At 41.5% G+C, this 21,089-nt stretch overlaps 1 protein-coding gene and 1 pseudogene across 8 annotated transcripts in view; one reads left to right on the top strand and one right to left on the bottom strand.

The window, feature by feature from the left end:
- The window catches only part of Tmem232 (transmembrane protein 232), a 285,084-nt gene that overhangs the window by 109,708 nt on the left and 154,287 nt on the right, over window positions 1-21,089 (top strand). For 7 of the 8 annotated variants that reach the window (XM_006524493.3, XM_006524492.3, XM_030249871.1 and 4 more), the window contains one exon: window positions 344-596. The exons of the other annotated variant lie outside the window; for it this stretch is intronic. In XM_006524493.3, the coding sequence (XP_006524556.1) occupies window positions 344-596 (253 nt within the window). The remainder of the gene's footprint in view (window positions 1-343; window positions 597-21,089) is intronic. 8 annotated transcript variants of the gene reach the window in all.
- On the bottom strand, window positions 2,331-3,897 carry Gm9288 (annotated as a pseudogene).

Genomic DNA, 21,089 nt, shown 5'->3' with positions numbered 1-21,089 from the left:
TTTTTTTGTTTGTTTGTTTTTTGTTTTTGTTTTGTTTTGTTTTTCAAGACAGGGTTTCTCTGTGTAGCTCTGGCTGTCCTGGAACTCACTTTGTAGACCAGGCTGGCCTCGAACTCAGAAATCTGCCTGCCTCTGCCTCCCGAGTGCTGGGATTAAAGGCGTGTGCCACCACTGCCCGGCAATGAGTACATTTAGAAAATTTAATTAGTTTTACCACAACTGCATAACATTTGAATAAATCAGTTTTGTTACAATCATACTATATATCTGGTTTCTAAGACTGGCAGAATGTACCTCGAGTCTCTAATGTGCACTTTTGATTATTATTTTTTTTTTGTCTCAGGAAGAGAACTATAATATATATGATACTTCCTGGGCCTCAGAGATTGTATTCACATATACAACAATTATTGCAGAAGTCTGTCTGTATGCAGCTACCTCTGACCTGAGGAAAACAGCTTTGATTGGGTTCTGTGCCTGTAAAAGTCCGCAGCAAGGTATTTCCCTCACAGACAAGTCTGAAGAGCTGCCAGAGTTGGATGGCGCAAGCATTTTAACTCTTCTGAAGTATTTCTCTTCCAGAATCTCTGATAACTGTAAGTAATGTACTTTTCATTTCAGTGAATAATATTTTTTAAGCATTCCTGCTTTCTATGTATAATAACAAGTTTCCACAAAAGGCTTATGTCTAAATATGAACAGTAGCTTTCAGTTCAGTAAGACTTCCTAGGGAAAGTATTTTATAAAATGGACTTTTTAAAATCAGTCATTGTAAGACGGCCGATATCTAAAATCAGCTTGGAAGGTTAAGATGGCTGAGGCGATGGTGGGATGCGTTCCCTTTTCTCTTCTGTTCTTTCCTAAGGAGTTTTCTTCTCCATTCCTCTAAGCACCTGCCTTTTCTCTCCTCCTCTCTTGCTCTTTTTATAGCAAGAAATTTCTCTTCAATTACTCTGTCGTCGTCGTCGTCGTCTTCATCATCATTATCATCGTTCTATTTTGCTACAGAGTTTCTTCAGCTGGCCAGAAACTAAGCATCCTCCTGCCTCAGGCACCCAATACTGGGGTTTGGGCTCGTGCTCACACACTTAGCTTTCACTCACTACTTCACTCCTGACTCTGTACCTGCCTGGAAAGCCAAATCTAAAGACCATCTTACTACCGTGACTCTTGAGACTAACAGAATCACTAATACTACTTTTAAAAGAGGGACCCTCATTTGAGAAGATCTTTTAGGCTGATTGAACTTCACAGCTAGAACCGAAGCCACTGGAAGTCATTACTGGTGTAGTCTGTTGGCCTGGATTACCTGTTAGTCTCAAGAATTGAGCCATCTGACACATGCTGTTCAGTTGTCAGGCAAACACACCCCGAGGATTGTCTTTTCCCCCTGCAGTAGTGCTCTCAGCAGACCTATGGAGTGCCTTCTAGGCAGGTGGTCATGGGTTGTATAATGAAGCTAATGAATTAGTCAGAGTTCCTTCACAGTTTCTACTGCATGTCCCTTCCTGCCTAGAGTTCCTGCACCAACTTTTCTCTTTTCTCCCTCCAGGACAATGCCCTGGAAGTGTATGAAATAAACTCTTTTCTCCTTTACATTGCTCTTTGGCCAGAATCATTATATATATATATATATATATAAAATATATTATATAATGATATAATATATTATTTATATTATATCATATATATGATACAATATAATACACACATACACACACACACACACACACACACACACACACACACATATAGTATAATTTTATTTTCACAGATACCAGATGACTTTCATGTTTGCCTTAGCCACCATTCTATTGTTATAAAAGAGCATGGAACTGGGGGCTGGCTCAGAGTTTCAGAAGCTCAGAAGCTTAGTCCATTGTCGTCATTGTAGGGGGCATAGCAGCAGGCAGGCAGACTTGGTCCCTGAAGAAGCTGAGAGTTCCACATCTCGATCTGCAGGCAGCAGGAAGGAGGAGAGGCACTGGCACCAGCCTGGTCTTTTGAAACCTCAAAGCCCACCCCAGTGACATCCTTCCTAATCCTTCTGATCCTGTCAAACAGCTCTACTCCCTGCTGACTAAGCATTCAAATATGTGAGCCTATGGGCTATTTTAATTAAAACCACAACAACGTTATTTTATCTTATTCACATACTCTATATGTGTGTGTATATAGTTTAATAATTACAAAACCTTTTTTTCTTCTTTTTTTGAAGGTTGGAATTCAGTTCTTTATAAAGTCCCTTGTAAAAACAAACAGAATAAAACAAACCTTAAATGGTAGGGCAAATTTTTAAAAAGAAAAGGAAAGAAAAAAGACAGAGTGATTCATTGCTTCTCTTCAGACTTCTCTTCAGCCTCATCTCTGGCCTCCCTCACTGAAAAGGCTTCCAGCTTTTCCGCCACCTTTTCGGCATTATCATTTTTGCCTGGTCCTTCCTTTTCTTTCTCTTCAGTTTCTTTCCTGCATTCTTCAAACTTTGAACTTTTGTGCATTCTCATCATTTAGGAATCGGATGGCGAGCAGCTCAGGAATGGGGCACTAGTCAGCAAAGTTGGCGTGGGTATTCCAGACCCAGGCTCGGTCACTGCCAACATTTGGCTTCAGTTCCATCCATGGTGTGATATAGTGGTTAGTGCATATCTTCAAGGTTTTGTCCCTCCTCATGAGAAGGCGGATGGCCCCTTTCTCCTTGTGCTTCAGAAGTCTGACATCTCCAGTGCTTTGCTCCTTCCATTCTGGAGGTCATTCTCTGAAGCATACCGGAACAGTTTTGCATGCATCTAGGATCCTGCAATACCTCTCCTGGGCATATATCTAGATGTCCCAACCGGTAAGAAGGACACATGCTCCACTATGTTCATAGCAGCCTTATTTATAATAGCCAGAAGCTGGAAAGAACCCAGATGCCCCTCAACAGAGGAATGGGTACAAAAAATGTGGTACATTTACACAATCGAGTACTACTCAGCTATTAAAAAGAATGAATTTATGAAATTCCTAGGCAAATGGTTGGACCTGGAGGGCATCATCCTGAGTGAGGTAACACAATCACAAAAGAACTCACATGACATGTACTCACTGATAAGTGGATATTAGCCCAGAAACTTAGTATAGCGAGATATAAGGTACAATTTGCAAAACACATGAAACTCAAGAAGAATGAAGACCAAAGTGTGGACACTTTGCCCCTTCTTAGAATTGGAAACAATCACCCATGGAAGGAGTTACAGAGACAAAGTTTGAAGCTGAGACAAAAGGATGGACCATCTAGAGACTGCCAAATCCAGGGATCCATCCATAATTAGCCTCCAAACGATGACACCATTGCATACACTAGCAAGCGTTTGATGCAAGGACCCTGATATAGCTATCTCTTGTGAGACTAGGCCGGGGCCTAGCAAACACAGAAGTGGATGCTCACAGTCAACTATTGGATGGAACACAGGGCCCCCAATGGAGGAGCTAGAGAAAGTATCCAAGGAGCTAAAGAGATCTGCAACCCTGTAGGTGCAACATTATGAACTAACCAGTAACCCGGAGCTCTTGACTCTATCTGCATATGTATCAAAAGATGGCCTAGTCGGCCATCACTGGAAAGAGAGGCCCATTGGACAGGCAAACTTTATATGCCCCAGTACAGGGGAATGCCAGGGCCAAAAAATGGGAATGGGTGGGTAGGGGAGTGGGGGGGGGGAGGGTGTGGGGGACTTTTGGGATAGTATTGGAAATGTAATTGAGGAAAAAAAAAAGTTCCTCTTCATCTTCCTCCAGCGTTTTAATTTCTTGCTCAGGAAGAGACACTATTGGCTCGAACTGGGGGTTGTGGTTGGACTCATCTGCATTCACTGTGGAAGTATCACGGTCCTCGAGACTATCCTTGGCGGCCGCCATGGGGGCATGGAAACGGGGGCTCAACTAGCTCAGGCATCGCTGGCTCGGCAGCCTCTGGGCAGCCACAAAGCCTTTTTATGTTGACAACTTTGGTTTTTATTTAAAACGCGTCTTCTTTGATTGTTGTGCCGATGTTCTCTATGGAATCTTCTGCACCTGAGATTCTTTCTTCCATCTCTTGTATTCTGTTGCTGATGCTCGCGTTTATGGTTCCAGATTTCTTTCCTAGGGTTTCTATCTCCAGCGTTGCCTCACTTTGGGTTTTCTTTATTGTGTCTACTTCCCTTTTTAGGTCTAGTATGGTTTTGTTCATTTCCATCATCTGTTTGGATGTGTTTTCCTGTTCTTCTTTAAGGACTTGTAACTCTTTAGCATTGTTTTCCTGTATTTCTTTAAGTGAGTTATTAAAGTCCTTCTTGATGTCCTATGTATCAGAAGATGGCCTAGTTGGCCATCAGTGGAAAGAGAGGCCCATTGGTCTTGCAAACTTTATATGCCTCAGTACAGGGGAATGCCAGGGCCAAGAAGTGGGAGTGGGTGGGTAGGGAAGGGGGGGGGGAAGAGGGTATGGGGGACTTTTTGGATAGCATTAGAAATGTAAATGAAGAAAATACCTAATAATAATAATAATAATAAAAAGTAAAACACATCACTGTTTAGATACCGATTATTAAAAAATATATTTTTATTACATTCATCAAATACCACCTTTTCATTTTTCTAGCTTTATAATATTCTAGTTTTCTTAGTTTGTGGTGCCATTTTTATTTCCTTCCAGTTTTCTTGCTTTTAAAAAAGTAACACTCAGTGGCCCAAGCACAGAGCTCCAGTAAGAACGTTACATTTTACTCAACTTTTACATATTTAACTAGAGTAAGTGCACCCGAGCCTTCTTCTAATCCAAGTCCCTGTACAGTGACCTAAACTTGACCTGCCAGTGTGTGGCGCTTATGGCTAATATTTTGTGAAAAGTCTGTCCCAGAAAAATAACTGGTTTGCTGTTGTATTGTTGTGATTATCTGCAAGACAAACATTAGCAAACAGCATGGTCTTGACTTTCTGTTCCACTCATATTAAGAATGTTTGGGAGCTGGCGGACATTTTTGTTTCAAAGCAGTATACTTCCCTATACATGCTCACATCCATGTACAAGCACGCACACTGAATTACACGCATAACGTGCCACAAAGATGCTTATATGCTGTCCATGGTGACATTTTTATACACGTAGCCCTCAACCCGGGGAGAAAAGAATTGTCAATAAATTGAATTTGTGTAATTAATTATCCACTTGACATTTAAAAATTTAACCATCACACATCATAACTCAATGTAATAAATTCAAAATTCCTCATGGACTAGTCCATTCAATAACTAGAAGGAAATATACGATATCTTCATGTACGATAAGAAAAGACTCCATAAAACATAAAAAAAAAGAAGGCTGGAAAACGTGTACATATTTTAGAGTAGAGAGGATAATACAAGAAATTCATTAACAGTTGCCACTCAGCAATTTTTTTTTAAGCTTGATGGCTGTTACTGGACCAAGAGCAAATGGTAACTTACTTGTGTGCCATCCCTTTTTCTCAACTCGCCCTCTTTTTAAGATGAAGCTGTGTGTTATAATCTGACCTGTAAGTCAGGTTTTGGAATATGAAATATATTCCCCATCCTTGTAAACTTCTCTGAGGAAGTACCTACTGCATCCAGTGACAGGTTGGCTAGCACGTGCTCTGTGTTTTCTTACACGAGAGCTTCATGTGGGTCTAGAAGTCCTGGAACAACTTCGCAGGCCAGGAAAACGTCCTTGGCCTGGGACCCCGGAGCCACCAGGCAGCTCAGGAGGAGCCATTATGGGGTTCTCTTTCCTTCTCCACTTATTGCAGGCTTGAGCTGGCAGAGAGCTCTGAAGACTGTAGGAGAGGTAGAAGGGACTGTTTTCAGTTCAGAGTAGGGGACAGGAAGCGTAATGGAAGAAAAGACTCCACGGCCATTTGTGGTTCCATCTCCAAGGCTAAGTTAACAGCTAAATTCTGTGGCTTCGTGCGACTGTGCTGTGCTCAGCAAACATAGGGCAGGCTTTCCCGGCTTTATCAACACTGCTTCAGTAAGATGTAGTCTGTGAAGTTTGTAGACAATAGTTATAGACCTTAAAGTTGAAACTGTCCTAAATTTATTTTAAGATTTTTCATGAAATCCAAACTAACTAGGCAAAGGGTTACTGGGATATTTTTAGAGTTCAAAAATATTGCTACTTTCCCCAGGAAGTTCTGTTGTCTTTCCTAGTTGTCTCTGTTCACCTTTAAACAAAAGCATCCCTAGTCCTTTGCTCTCATTCTACCAGGTGTGGTTGCTACAGGGCAGCGGCTCTCAACCTTTCCACAGGGGTCACCTAAGATCATTGGAAAACTCAGATATTACATTATGACTCGTAACAGTAGCAAAATTACAGTTCTGAAGCAGCAAGGAAAGTAATTTTGCAGTTGGGGTTACATCATGAGCATCTGTATTAAAGGGCTGCAGCATTAGGAAGGGTGAGAGCCACTGCTATAGGGTGAAACAACAAAGTGAAAATCTCGAGTACTTTACCTGCACAAAGATTTCATCAACCTAACGAATTAACATTTTGAAGCACAGACAATTGAAAGTGTTCCATTTAGTTCAGTTATCTGAAGTCCAACACAGAGGGAAAAGAGAAATGACCTAAAAATAATACATTGTTTCTAAAACACTTAAGTACAGTCTAACCTGTCATTCCTTAACAGTACATCAGCAAAGAAAGGAGAAAGGTTTAAATTTTCTGTCCAAATTAATTAAGGAGTTGATAAGTGTACATTAATAGAAAATAACTCATTATGTGCTTGGAAGTTCTATGTTACATATATCAGAATGAAGGTCACCAGTGTGTTTGGAAATGGTTTATTCTTATATTTTATCTGGCCTAGAATTCAGATTTCACTGCATAGCCCTGGCTGTCCTGAAATTCACTCTGTAGACTAGGTTGGTCTTGAATTCACAGAAATCCCCTTGCCTATGTCTCTGCCTCTCTGCCTCTCTGCCTCTGTTTCCTGAGTGCTAGGATTAAACTTGTATGCCACCACCACCACCACTCAGCGACCAGGTGACTCTGATAGACTGAATGTGTAGAGAGAAGAGGGCTATGCAGTGAAATCTGAATAAAAAAACCCAAACAAACAAACAACAAACAAAAAAAACCCACACAACAAAAAATGCCAAGAGAAACTTGGTAGTGTTCAGGTAGAGAAATTCCCAATTTCATAGTCTTTTCAGTGCAAACACACGTACATAATGCCACATCACCACATTTCAGACATCTGTCCTTTACTGTACATTGTATTCTTTATAAATTATTGACTATTTTAGGAATCCATTCTCAAACAGACCTGAGGACTCGTGAGTCTGTGAATCCATCACCTCTTGAACCCTCCACCCTCCCATCCTGCTCTGTCATTCAGAGATTAACTGTCCTTGTTGTTCCTTTCCTTTCTAAAAATTGACGGATGAAATGATTCCATGACATTTTCATCCATAAATGTCACCATATCTCCATACTCATTCCACACCTCACTTTGTCCTCTCCCCCAACCACCATCCTCCTCTTCCCTTCAAATTGCCCTCATTTCTCCTTCATCTACATAACATTTGTATATAATATATATGTACACACATGAAAATATATAAATATGTATTAAATATCTAAAGATATGTGAATTATAAAAACATGTATGAAATGAATAAGCATATATATAAAATATAAAAAAGTAATGAACTAGAAATAGTACAGTATTTCAAGCATTTAGAGAGCTAAAGTAGGTTCTAACATGTAATTTCATAACAATATATCAGAAAAGATATAGCTGTTTTCTTTAGCTGTTTGTATGTCTCCTCTAAAGAACTGACTCTTCAAGCCCTTTGTCTATCCTTTTGGTGGGAGCAAGGTGATCACTATTTTATTTCCCTAGAAGGTCTGGGGAAATTTATATTCTGATTTTGTTTGTTTGCCTCTTTGAGATAAGGTCTTGTCATGTAGCCACACCTTGCCTGGAGCTCGCTAGGAAGTTTTAAAGTCTTGATCTTCCCCCTGCATACCCCTGGGTGAGTGCTGGGATTGTAGGCATATATCACCCGCTAGGCTACCCTGTGGATTTTCATCTTGGTTGCTGAGAGAGAAGTGAATATGACTATGTGACAACCTGACTATGGAGATTCACTGCTTCCTCACAAAGGACACATATCCCCAGTAGAGAAAACTTGATGTTCTTTAAAAAATATAACCAGACACCTGTCTGTCTAGAATCAATATCTCAGTGTCTCTCTTCACAGTATTCACTTTTTAATTTTTGAAACTGCGATGTATTTCTCTCTTCCCTCCCTTTCCTCAAACTCCTCCTATATACTTAGTTACTAGGCTGCCATCACTTTTAACTTTTATTCCTTATTAGTGTGCACATGAATGGTGTGGGGGTTCACATGTCACATCATCAATGTGAGGGTCAGAGGACAACCTCGTGGATGCCTTAGGTCCTCAGACGCATGCAGAGAACCACTCTGGGTCACCTTGCCAGTCCTTTTGTTGTTTATAACTTCCATATGTACTTTGGAGATTAACAATAGCATAAGATGGTTTGCAGGTGTGGTTTCCCATTATTTTCTTTAACAATGTCTTAAACAAATTTGGTTTTGTTTCCGGTATCCTTGCTTGTCTCTTTCAGGTTTTTCGCTTCAGGGTCACAGGTACAGAGCGAGGGACATCATCTCTCATTAACTATAAAGTGAACTTATTATTTTGCTTATTTTTAAATGCCGTGTCAGCTGCTTTTTAATTGATGCCAGACATCAAGTTAGATTATTATTACCACATGGCAGTTTGTCCTTCATTTCTTTAATGTGAAAATATGAGATGACTTACCTTATAGAACTGGGCTTATCACTCCAGAGATCAATTTTTTTCCTGCTCATAGTTTGTGTGATCTTTTTAATGCATTATTAAATTTAGTTTGCTAGTTGCTATAGTTTGAATATGGTCCCCACAGGGCTGTGGTTGGAATGGCTGATCCCAGGTGGTGGAACCATTTTGGGAGGTGGGGCTCAGCTGGAGAAATCACTGTAGTTTAATCCCCCACCCAACTTCCCCTCTCCCTCCAATCCTTTCCATGTTCTCTATCAAGTCTCTCTTGCATCCCTTTCCTTAATGCCTCTCAAGTTCATGACCTCTTTTTTATGGCTAGTGTTACACATGCACGTATTCGCCAGCACTCATGCTCACATGGGCGCACACAGGCATGCTTGCGCATACACACATGTGCACATGCACACAGCCCTACATAAGTAACCCCTGCTGAGTCCATTTAGTGTTGCTCATATATACATGAAATTACAGGACTCACTCCTGGGGAAGACCAGTGCTTCCTCTCTCAGCATCCCTTAGTTGCTTGTTGTTCTTTGTCTAGAAGTATAGCCCTCCCCCTCCACATTAGCACGTCTGGTGGTGGTATCAGTGCTCTGGCCTTGATTAGGCAGCCATACTGTTATGGTTACAGTTCATGGGCACAGCTCCCTGTCATTTCTAGGAGACTGTCTCACAGACTTCCTGGTACGCTGGTTCTCACAATCTTCCTGCCTCATCGTCTGCGATGTTCCCGAGCCTGTGCAGGAATTGTGCTGCAGATGTATAAGTTGGGAGTGTTCATCCCCATGGTCAACCGTCCTGGGCATTTTGACCTCTCCTCTGAGTGCATGATAGAATTTATTACTGAAATCATCTGGCTTTGGGCTTGTACTAAGTATGAAGGTTTTGGTTACTGGTTTAGCAATCTTAACTACTTACAGGTGTATCTACATTCTCTTTATTTATAACTCGTCCTTGATAGATAGCATATTTCCAGAAACATTTATTCATATTGGGCTGTGCAACTACAGTACCTTACAGTTTTTAATAGCAGCCTCACTGTCCTTTCTGTGTTTTAAATAAATTATGATATCACTATAATTTTATCCTTTTCTTGTTATTGGTGTCGCTAAATTAGTATTGGTTTAGTTTTGTCTATTATTAAAAAAAACCTCTTAGCTTTTAAAAAAATTCTATCCCTTATTTCTACTTAAATTCTTTATTTGCTGCTTTCTGCTAGTTTTGGGTTTAGATTGTCTCTTTCTGTTTCTTTGGTTGTAAAATCATTTGAGGATATATATCACACTAAATGTTCCTTTCTGTATGGCTGTGGCATCATTCTGAAGTTAGGCATTTTTTTGGGGGGGGTCTTAGGATATCTTCCAGGCTCTCTTTTGGTTCCTCATATAACCTAGTTGTTCTCCAAGACTGCACTTTATTTACTCATTCAGTCCATGCCTGTTGGGCCTACGTAGCCTCCACTGTTGCTTAAGCCTGTTCATTCTTGCTGCTGTCTGATTTTGAACTGTTCCTTCTAATAACAAAAGCAACGGAGGCTGAGCAGGTAGCTGGGGGATTGCTCTTGCAGAGGACACAAGTTCAGTCCCCAGCACCCAGGTTAGATATTCAGATCTGCCTGTGACTCCATCTCTAGGGGTCCTCTGGCGTCTGTGGGTACCCACATTCACATTAATATCACACACCCACACACATAGTTAAAAAAATGAATCTTTATTTTATATACACTTTCTGTTTTTATTTTATTTAAATTAATTTTTGAGAATTTTAGATATGGGTACTGCATTTGTATAATATCTACTCTTCCCATCTTTTCAATTCCTCCCATGGCCCCTCTTCCCTCTCAAGCTCACAATTTTACCTTCTTTATTGTTACATATATACATGTGTACATACATACATCCCCGCAACCTACATGGAGTTCAATTAGTGTTTTTCACATGTACATATGGTTAGTGCTGACCACTTGGAATTTGATAACCTATCAGGAAGCTCATCTCTCTCCCAGCAGCCAATGATGGCCTATACTCTTCTTCTAAGGGTGGCTGGCTTTTCAACTGGTGTTGTCTAGGCAACCACATCATTGAGATTCCATGGGTGTGACTTCTCAGTCCAGTCAGCAGATGTCCCAGTCTTCTGGCTCTTTTGACCTTTGCCCCCCACCCCACACCGCCATCCACAGTTTTCTCTCTCTTAAGTGTAGGGCTTGTACAGTAGTAGATTTATTCTTTGGGATGGCCACCTGATGATGGCCACTTACTCTCTGCTTTGTGATCAGTTGTGGACTTTGGTAGAAAGAAGCATCTTTGATGAGGGGTGAGAGCTACCCTTACCTAGTGCATAGAACAAAAAAACCCAAAATAATTAGAAATCACGTCTCAGGAAAGCGGCAGTAGTAAGTTCTCACCTAGGGTCTGTAACCCCTCCAGCCACTAAGAGTTGGCTAGAACCATCATGTATCAGGCATGAATTCCCACCTATTGAGCATCTGGGATGTCTCACTGGGCTGGTCACTATTGTGTATAAGCTTTACAGCCAAGTAGGGCGATCCTTTGCTTGTCCCCTTTGGCAACTTGCATAGCATCTTAGGATACTGTGGGAGCTAGTTGTCAGGCAGGAGATTTCCAGGTCAGTTCAAGCTCAATTCCTCTGAGTTATGTGATCAAGGTGTGGGGTCTCCTTTAACCCTGGGGAGGCAACCAGGGGCAACAGCAGCAGCCTGTATTGTTTCGGAAGACTCTTGGGCTCTCCTGACCAACAACCTGAGGGGCTATTTCTCATGCTTGGCACTGGGTATTTGTCGGGCAGTCTGTCGATCTTGAGGGAAGTATTATTATTATACCCTGTGTCATAGCTCCACATTAAACACACACACAGACACAGACACACACAGACACACACAGACACACACAGACACACACAGACACACACACAGACACACACACACACACACACACACACACACACACACACACACACAGACATACACACACAGACATACACACACAGAGACACACATACCACACTACACATACTGGATATTTTTAAGGAAGTTCATAAAATGTTTCCCTATAGACTTTCCAAATATCTGTTATTTATCTCTTTCTTCCTTCTGTATTAGCCACCCTCTTCCCTTTTTTCCACTTCCTCCTTCACACCACCTGTGCCCTACCACCCCTCTCTCTCTAGTCCAGGCACTCTCTCAGCTTGCCTTTCATTGCTGCATACATGCCTGCTTCTTTATCTTTATTTTCAGCCTGTATTAGTTACTTCTCTATTGTGACAAAATGCCACCACCACTGTGGCAGCTTATAGGAGAGTTTATCTGGGGTTAACAGTTCCAGAGGGGTCAGAGTCCCTCACTGCCACAGCTGGGAGGTGGGGAGGGTGGGAGTGGGGAAGTATAGCAGGAGGCAGGCATGCCACCTGGAGCAGCAAGCTGAGAGCTCACATCTTGATCTACAAACAGCAGAGAGAGCCAACTGGGAATGGTGTGCAGCTTTTGAAACCCCAAACCCATTCCCAGTGACAACTTCCTCCAGCAAGGCCACCAGCTCCTAAATCTACCCAAACAGCACCATGAACTGGGGATCAAGTATTCAAATGCCTGAGAGTCTGGGGGACGTTTATCATTCAAACCACTGCCCAGACTGTGAGTATCCTTAAAAATATATGAGACTCTCATAGAAAGCACATCTTGTATTCTTTCTGATAATATTGTTGTTTTCCTCGGTTGTTTCTAGTTTAGAAAATCCCATTTGTGTTCTTATAAGGCCACTGGACTATGCACATTTTGTGTGGCAAAGACTCTCATTTAAAAATTTTTATTATTTTAAAGTAATGAGTGGGCATGGCATGCATATAAGCACACTATGACCACATTGTCCAGAAGAACACATTGGATCTCTTGGCACTAGAACTACACACAGATGGTTGTGAGGCTCAGTGCGGTTGCTGGGAACCAGGGCCAGGTTCTCTGGAAGAGCAGCAATTGTTTTTAACCTATGAAATCCATTTCTAGCCCTCTGTTTACCACTTTTGAAGTCTAGATTGTAGATGCAGTACTACTTGTTACTGAATGTTTTCCAGCACTTTGAATATAATACCACATTCCCCAGAAAAGTATCTGAAAACTCTGCTTCTGGTCTCTTGGGACACATTAATTACTCTCCTGGACTCACTCACTGGTCTCCTGGACTCACTCACAGGTCTCCTGGACTCACTCACTAGTCTCCTGGTACTTACTCACTAGTCTCCTGGACTCACTCACAGATCTCCTGGACTCACCTTGTCCATGACAAGGAATTGTTCCCTTGCTGTTTTCTGAATTTAAGTGTTGTGTGTTATGATGTGGGCTTCTTTGTATAAACTTTTGAATCCTGTGGGCTTCCTAATTAAGATGTTCATTTCTTTTTTTTTCTTTTTTCTCTCTTTTTAAAAGATTTATTTATTTATTTTAGGTATATGAGTACACTATAGCTGTCCTCAGACACATCAGAAGAGGGCATCGGACCCCTTTACAGATGGTTGTGAGCCACCATGTGGCTGCTAGGAATCGAACTCAGGACCTCCAGAAGAGCAGTCAGTGCTCTTAACCATTGAGCCATCCATCGCTCCAGGCCCCTAGATGTCCATTTCCATCTTCAGGCTGGGGACGCTTTAGCTGACTGCTCTGTTCCAGTTTTATAATGCTGTGCTCAGGGGGAGGCTATGATGCAGATGGTTCGAGCCGTCCTACTGGTGTTGGCGTGGTGCAATTCCCACTTTGTTTCTGTCTTTGCTCCCGCTGTGCCGAAGGCTTTTTCCTAGTGTTTTCATTTCTCTCCCAGCAAACTGATGTATCTCTGTAGTGGGAGGAGGACCCAGGTGTTCCTACTGTACCCTGGCTTTGATGTCACTGTTTTGTTTTCACACCGTATCCCAAAGAATCTGCTGCTCAGAAAGAATTAAAATAAGACAGCTGGTGAGAGACACACATAAGAATGGGAGAGGGAAATACGTAGCAAAGACAGATGTAGGTGACTTGGTGTCAGAAAGTTTGAATGCCTGAAACTCAAGATGAGCATAGTTCTGTCACTGGGTTCTGAATTCTAGGAAGTGTGGACACGCGGACACACGGATGCAGGACCAAAGGGCTACACTGGCTGGCTTCCCTAATCACTCGTTTAGTGTCTGAGACGATGTTTCTGAACCTGGAGTTGAGTCTGGCTGGGGAATCCCCTTGTCTTTGCCACCCTCGGTGCTGATGTTGCAGGCTGTGCTGCCAATGGGCTGGGGGGGGACTAGAACTCAGGTCACGAACGACATTTTTTGTTGTTGTTTTCTGTAGCACACCTGCAAACATACCATTCTTATTATATTGCTTTACTTCCCAAGGTTGTCTTGAAAAGTTTTCTCCTTATTATTCCTTGTTTTGCTTTGGGATATAAACGTGTGTGAAAATTACCTGTCTCTGTTGTCATAATCTGTATCTCAAGGTAGTGCAAATTTGGCTTAGTGAAACTGAAAAGAAATCAAGGAATCCGTCTAGCATTTTAAGTATATTTATAAGCATCATGGTTGGTCCTGATGAAAAAAACAAACCACTTTTGTCCTTTTCAGCTATAGCTCCAGAAAATAATTATTTATAATGAACAGATCTCCATCATTTACAGTTGGAGAAGATCATGAAATTTAAGTAAGGCAAGTCCCACCAATTTCCTTAGTTATTCACAAATATCTTGGCACCCTACTTGGCATCCTCTTCCAGTCAACTATCACATTCTAATAAAAGAATGTGCTAACTTTCATTCTCTGGCCACTAACAGTCCCTGCAAAAACTGGGAGCTTATTTTTAAGAATGGTTCTCTTCAGTTTATTCTGTTGCCCACTTGCTTAATATATGCAACAGGAATCAATTGTGATTATATATACAAAATAACTTTAGGTACTACTTATATGTAAATGTATTTTGTATGTATATGTGTATGTCTGTATGTATATATGTCTAATATTTTTACAGTTGGATAATATTCAGAGGAGTGGTTATATTACACAACCAAAATGCAACCTTCATTCTCATGCTCTTGTCTGACTCTTCTGTTATCTGCCCTGAAGCTTGGGAGTCCCCAGGAATATCTCAACTCTTGACAGCAGCTGCAAGCTCCGTGGTTGGGGGAAGGGTCTCAGAATTTTTTGACACCCACTATGATTTTGGGGATCCCTGAGACAGCTCTTGCCTTATTTTGTTAAAGGACTCACACAATTAACAAACTTACTTCTTTATTATGACTTTCAACTGTGAAAGGACACATACTAAAACCAGCCAAGGAAAAAAACGATGCTTAAAGCAGGTTAAAGCAAAGTAAGCAAGCCCACACCCTCGTGTCTTCTCCCAGTGGGCTGTGCAGACAGCATTTCCTACTGTAACAGTGAGTGGTAAGGTACCAAGGGCATACTCCGCTATGGGAGGTCCCCATGATTCATTATTCATAGTTTTTGCTGCAGATCTCAGACAGATGGCTTGCTGAATGGCTTGCCCCAGTCTCTGGCATTCCCAGAGGTTGAACTGATTTTATGTGGCTCAGGCTACCTGTGAGGAATCATATTTCCAAATCAGAGATTACCTATACCAAGTAAACAGTCACTCAAAATACTTCTTTCTTCCTTTGTTTCTTTCCTTCCTTCTCTCTTTCTTTCGTATGTATGTATGTATGTATGTATGTATGTATGTATCTCTTGCGCGCGCTTGACTGGCCAGGAAGAACGACGCTGCAACAGGATCCTTCTGCACACGTTTATTGGGAGAGCTTGATTGTAGAGGCGAAAAGACCTCGAGCCCAGAACTGGTGCTGCTTTTATAGGCCTAGGAGGGGCGTGTCTCACACCCGGATTGGTTATGCACTAAGCCTCATTTGCATGTTCCTCATCTGATTGGCTACTCTCTCTCAGTACCTTACAGAACCTCATTATCATACCTCATTTGCATGTCTCACATCTGATTGGTTATACTCTCAGTACCTTACAGAACCTCATTATCATGCCTGGGCCAGGCAGTGTCTTTGCAAAAAACTTTACTGCATATGTACACATTGGTTGTTTGTCCAATCTTATGCGTGGTGGCCAGCAGTAGTCAGTGCCACTCAGCAACGGCACATGTGGCTTCCCACATGTATCTATCTATCTATCATCTATTGTGTGTGTGTGCGTGAGAGAGAGAGAGAGAGAGAGAGAGAGAGAGAGGGAGGAAGAGAGAGAGAGAGAGAGAGAAGAGAAGAGAAGAGAAGAGAAGAGAAGAGAAGAGAAGAGAGAGAAGAGAAGAGATGCTTGCACAAATGGAGGTTAGAGAACAACTTGGGGGAGTTGGTTTTCTCCTTTCATTGTATGAGTTCCTGGGCTCAAAAATCGCCATATCTGTGTAGGTAACAAGTACCTTTACCCATTGACCCATCTCAATGCCCCCCAGGTATTAAGGCATTTTTAAAATGAAATTATTTTGTTTATTTAAATTCCAAATGTTACCCCCTTTCCCGGTCCCTCCTCCCAGAGTTCTTTACCCAATCCCTCCTCCCCTTTGCCTCTGAGAAAGTGCTCCCCTATCCTACCCCCTCACTCCTTCTTATCTTCACATCTCACCCCCCCAAGCACCCCCTCTTCTCTGGGGCATCAAGTCTCTACAGGATTAGGAGCACCCTCTCCCACTGAGGTCAGAAGAATAGAAGCTAAAGAGTCAGATGCAGACACGATCTATTAGAATCTCCAGGTGGACTATTGGATAACATCTATCAGAAGAAATGACTGGCAGCTAAATATCAATGCTTAAAATAGCAAAATAAAATGGGAAAATATAAATCAGAACAGGAGAAAATTCATCTGTCTTAGTTAGGGGTTTACTGCTGTGAACAGACACCATGACCAAGGTAACTCTTATAAAGGACAACATTTAATTGGCGTTGGCTTGCAGGTTCAGAGATTCAGTCTGTTATCATGGCAGGAAGCATAGCAGCATCCAGCTAGGTAGGAGATGGTAGCTCCGCGCAGGCATGGTGCAGGAGGAGATGAGAGGTCTACATCTTTATCCAAAGGAAGCCAGGATCAGACTTTCTTCAAGCAGCTAGGAGGAGGGTCTCAAAGCTCACCCCCACAGTGGCACACTTCCTCCAACAAGGTCACACCTCCTAATAGTGCCACTTCCTGGGCCCAGTGTATTTAAACCACCACACCATCCCTGAGGAATCAGTGCGTCTGGGAGCCTTTCCCTCTTAGGGAAACTGAAATGCAACACCAGAGGATAGGAGCCATGACAGGGAACTTGAGAAAATATATACTACATGTTCATTAACAGCGATTTTAAAGACCAGAGAAAGGAGAAGAAGGAGACAGAAGTTGTTTACTGAACTAGCAGAGGGAGGAGGCACCAAGAAGAACCTCTCTCCTGGGCACGTCACTGAAGCAATGTTGAGAAGCCCTTTAACAAAAGACTATTCTCAGGAGGTAGCTAGACCCTCTGGAGATTGCAACCAGGCAAGCCAAGAGCAAAGACAGACCAACAGGATACTTCTAGATTATAGAGAAGAAACTTGGAACCAGAACCATGCAGTATCCAGTGAGGGGGAAGCCTGGTTAGAACCAGAGTCTGCAGAATTGAGCCACAGTCTCCAATCCCATGATAGACATTGGGAAGGACCTCTCAGAGGAGGGACCAACTTTCTCATCCCACCCTGTAAAGAACCTCTCACTGATGGGCCCGCCCGGCCAGCATCTGTGATCCGAACTCACACAGGTGCGACGAGCATCCGGAAATCCAAGCAGGCATTCAGACTCTCTAACACATTCATATCTCTCCCTGTCTCTTTTATTTAAAGCTCAATGTCAAGTTATCAGGACACTGGTCATTTTCATTCTTTCTCTTCTATTCATTTCTTTATAACTATTCTTATTCTTATTCTTATTCTTATTCTTATTCTTATTCTTATTCTTATTCTTATTCATCTTTCCAAGGAACATAGCATGGCCTGGTTTGGTATCCTCCACATGTCAGGCTCCTGAAATGCTGGGATTGTTTTTAGGTTATCAAACTGTAATTTTTCTTCACCTTCCTTTACTCTACCATTAGCCACAGACGCATCTTCCCCCTCCTTGTCCCAGTGTCTCCAACTTTCTTTAGTTGTGAACCTTAGCCTTAATGGCAGAGACATCTCCCCAACCTTGTTTCCCACTTCTATTTAGTTTTTATTTTCTGTGTTTCTTTCCCACCCCAGCACTAACCACTAGTCTCACTCTGCCCCCCCATTCCCCACCCAAGTTGATGAACACCTCAGCGTTCCTCCATTTCTTAAAATTATCTGAGTTAAAGGGGTGATTCCATTTTACTTGATGGTCACTGCATTTTCACAGTGCCCTACTCCTTGATAGTTTCCCTGATAGAAACTATATTATTCTCCTGGGAATATTCAATATTGACCCAGCCCTTAGGATCTAACGAGTGGATTAGATCTCCAGTGCAGCAAAGAAAAATAGAAACCTAATTCTACTACAACCAAGCCCCTCTGAAACCTTTTGAAGATTGCAAACACTTTCACTCTTTGAGTGAGGGCGGTTAAAAGAAATATCCAACCAACGGTCTAACTCCACATGTGAAAGGACCATTGCACAAATACAAGGACCATTGCACAAATACAAGGACCAAGAAAAACCAAAACGACCTAACTCCTCCTAATTCACAGAAGCACCCTGTAATGAGAGTAAATTAGTTGATGTTCTAGGCAAGAATTTAAAACAATTTTAAGTTTGTTCAAATAAATCTGAGAAGCCACAAATATATCACTAAATGAATTCCAACAGGACATAAACAGAATGAAATAAGAAAAATGGATATGAAGGTGGAATTTAATAATGACACAGAAATATTGAAAAAAATCAATATGATGGCTAGAAGTAAAAAGTGCAGGATGTTGAATAAAAAGCTCTGCAGAAAGCTTCTGCAACACAATGGATCAAGGGGAAGACAGAATACAGACAGGGCTTGAAGACAGATGATTAGAATATTCAGGTAAGCTCCACTCTTCTGCTATCTCTCTGTGCACCTTTATTGGACTTGCTGAGGCTGAACCATACAGGTTAGCTTCCCTTCCTCCACACATCTTCCCTGCTTCCTGAGTCCTCTGGGGGGCATCCTCAGCTGCTCTGAGCAGTCTGCTATCCCTGGGGGACCTCCATTCTTCCACCATCTCTCCCTCACCTTCATCAGACCTGCTGGTCCTGAACCATACAGCCAAAGGAAACTCATCGGAGGAGTGCAACACCAGAGCCATCGAGGTTACCCCCCCCCCAACCTACTATGATAAGCATATCCAGGGACCAAAGCCATCCAGATGGCTAAAAGCCCTTAAAAGAACACAATCCACAAAAGTCAGGGCAATACGACACCTTCAGAGCACAGCTACCCAACTACAGCAAGGCCTGGATATCCTAACACAGCTGAAGCACAAGAAAATTACCTTAAATCCAAACTTATAAAGATGATAGAGGACTTTAAAGAGGAAATCTGCTAAAGAAATACAAGAAAATACAATCAAACAGCGGTCTTTAAAGAGGAACCAAATCCTTTAAAGATATACAGGAAAATACAATTAAACAGATAAAGGAAATAAAACTGTTCAAAACCTGAAAATGGAAATAGAATCAATAAAGAAAACACAAACTGAGGGAATCCTGGAGATGAAAAACCTAGGGAAGAGAACAGGAACAACAGATGCGAGCATCACCAATAGAATATAGGAGACAGAAGAGATAATTTCAGATGTAGAAGATACAATAGAAGAAACTAAACATCAGCCAAAGAGAATGTTAAATCTAAAAGATTCCTGACACAAAACATCCAGGAAGTCTGGGATACCATGAAAAGACCTAACCTAAGAATAATAGGAATAGAAGAAGGTGAAGAAAGAAAGGCCCAGAAAATATTTTCAACAAAATCATAGAAGAAAACTTTCCTAATCTAGAGAGAGAGAGAGAGAGATAAACATCCAAGAAGCTTATAGAACACCAATCAGACTGGACCAGAAGAGAGAATCTTCCCACCATGTAACAATCAAAACACAAAATCTACAGAACAAAGAGAGAATATTAAAAGTTGCAAGGGAAAAAAGGCCAACTATCTCATAAACGCACACCTATCAGAGTTATCCCCAGCTTCTCAACAGGGGCCTGGACAGATGCCTTGCAACCTCTAAGAAACCATAGATGCCAACCTAGACTACTGATATGATATGATAGTATAAATAAATTCTGCCCGAGAACAACTAAATCTGATAAACACCTTCAGCAAAGTGGATGGATAAAAAACTAACAAAGAAATCAGTTGCCTTCCTTTATACAAATGATAAACAGGCAAAGAAAGAAATTAGGGAAATAACACCCTTCACAATAGCCACAAATAATATAAAATATCTTGGTGTAACTATAACCTGGCAAGTGAAAGACGTATATAAAAAGAACTTCAGTCACTGAAGAAAGAAGTTGAGGAAGATATCAGAAGATGGAAAGATTTTCCATGCTCATGGATTGGTAGGATCAACATAGTAAAAATGGCCATCTTATCAAAAGCAATCTACAGATTCAATGGAATTCCCATCAAAATTCTGACACAATTCTTTACAGACCTTGAAAGAGAAATTCTCAAACTTCATGTGGACAGGAAAAAAACAAAAAACAAAAAACCCAGCATAGCACAAACAATCCTGAACAATAAAACAGCTTTTGGAACTATCGCCATCCCTGACCTCAAGCTATACTACAGAGCAAGAGTAATAAAAACTGTATAGTACTGGTGCAGGAACAGATAGGTTGATCAATAGAATCAAATCAAAGACCCTGAAATAAACCCACACACCTGTGGACACTTGATTTTTGACAAAGAAGGCAAAACCATATGATGGGGGAAAAAGCCTCTTCAACAAATGGTGCTGGTCTAACTGGATGTCTGCATGTAGAAAAATGTAAATAGATCCATATCTATCACCCTGCACAAAACTCAAGTCCAAGTGGATCAAAGACCTCAACATAAAACCAGAAATAGTAAAACTAATAGAAAAGAAAGTGGGGAACAACCTTGAACTCATTGGTACAAGAGATAACTTCCCGAACAGAATACCAATGGCCCAGGCTCTAAGATCAACAATTGACAAATAGGACCTAATGAAACTGAAAAGCTTCTATAAGGCAAAGGACCCTGCCAATAGGACAAAATGGCAGCCTACAGACTGGGAAAAAAATCTTCACT

The sequence above is a fragment of the Mus musculus genome, chromosome 17 (assembly GCF_000001635.26).
Source record: "Mus musculus strain C57BL/6J chromosome 17, GRCm38.p6 C57BL/6J".
Classification (NCBI taxonomy): Eukaryota; Metazoa; Chordata; class Mammalia; order Rodentia; family Muridae; genus Mus; species Mus musculus.
This window is presented reverse-complemented; position numbering and strand designations above follow the sequence as displayed.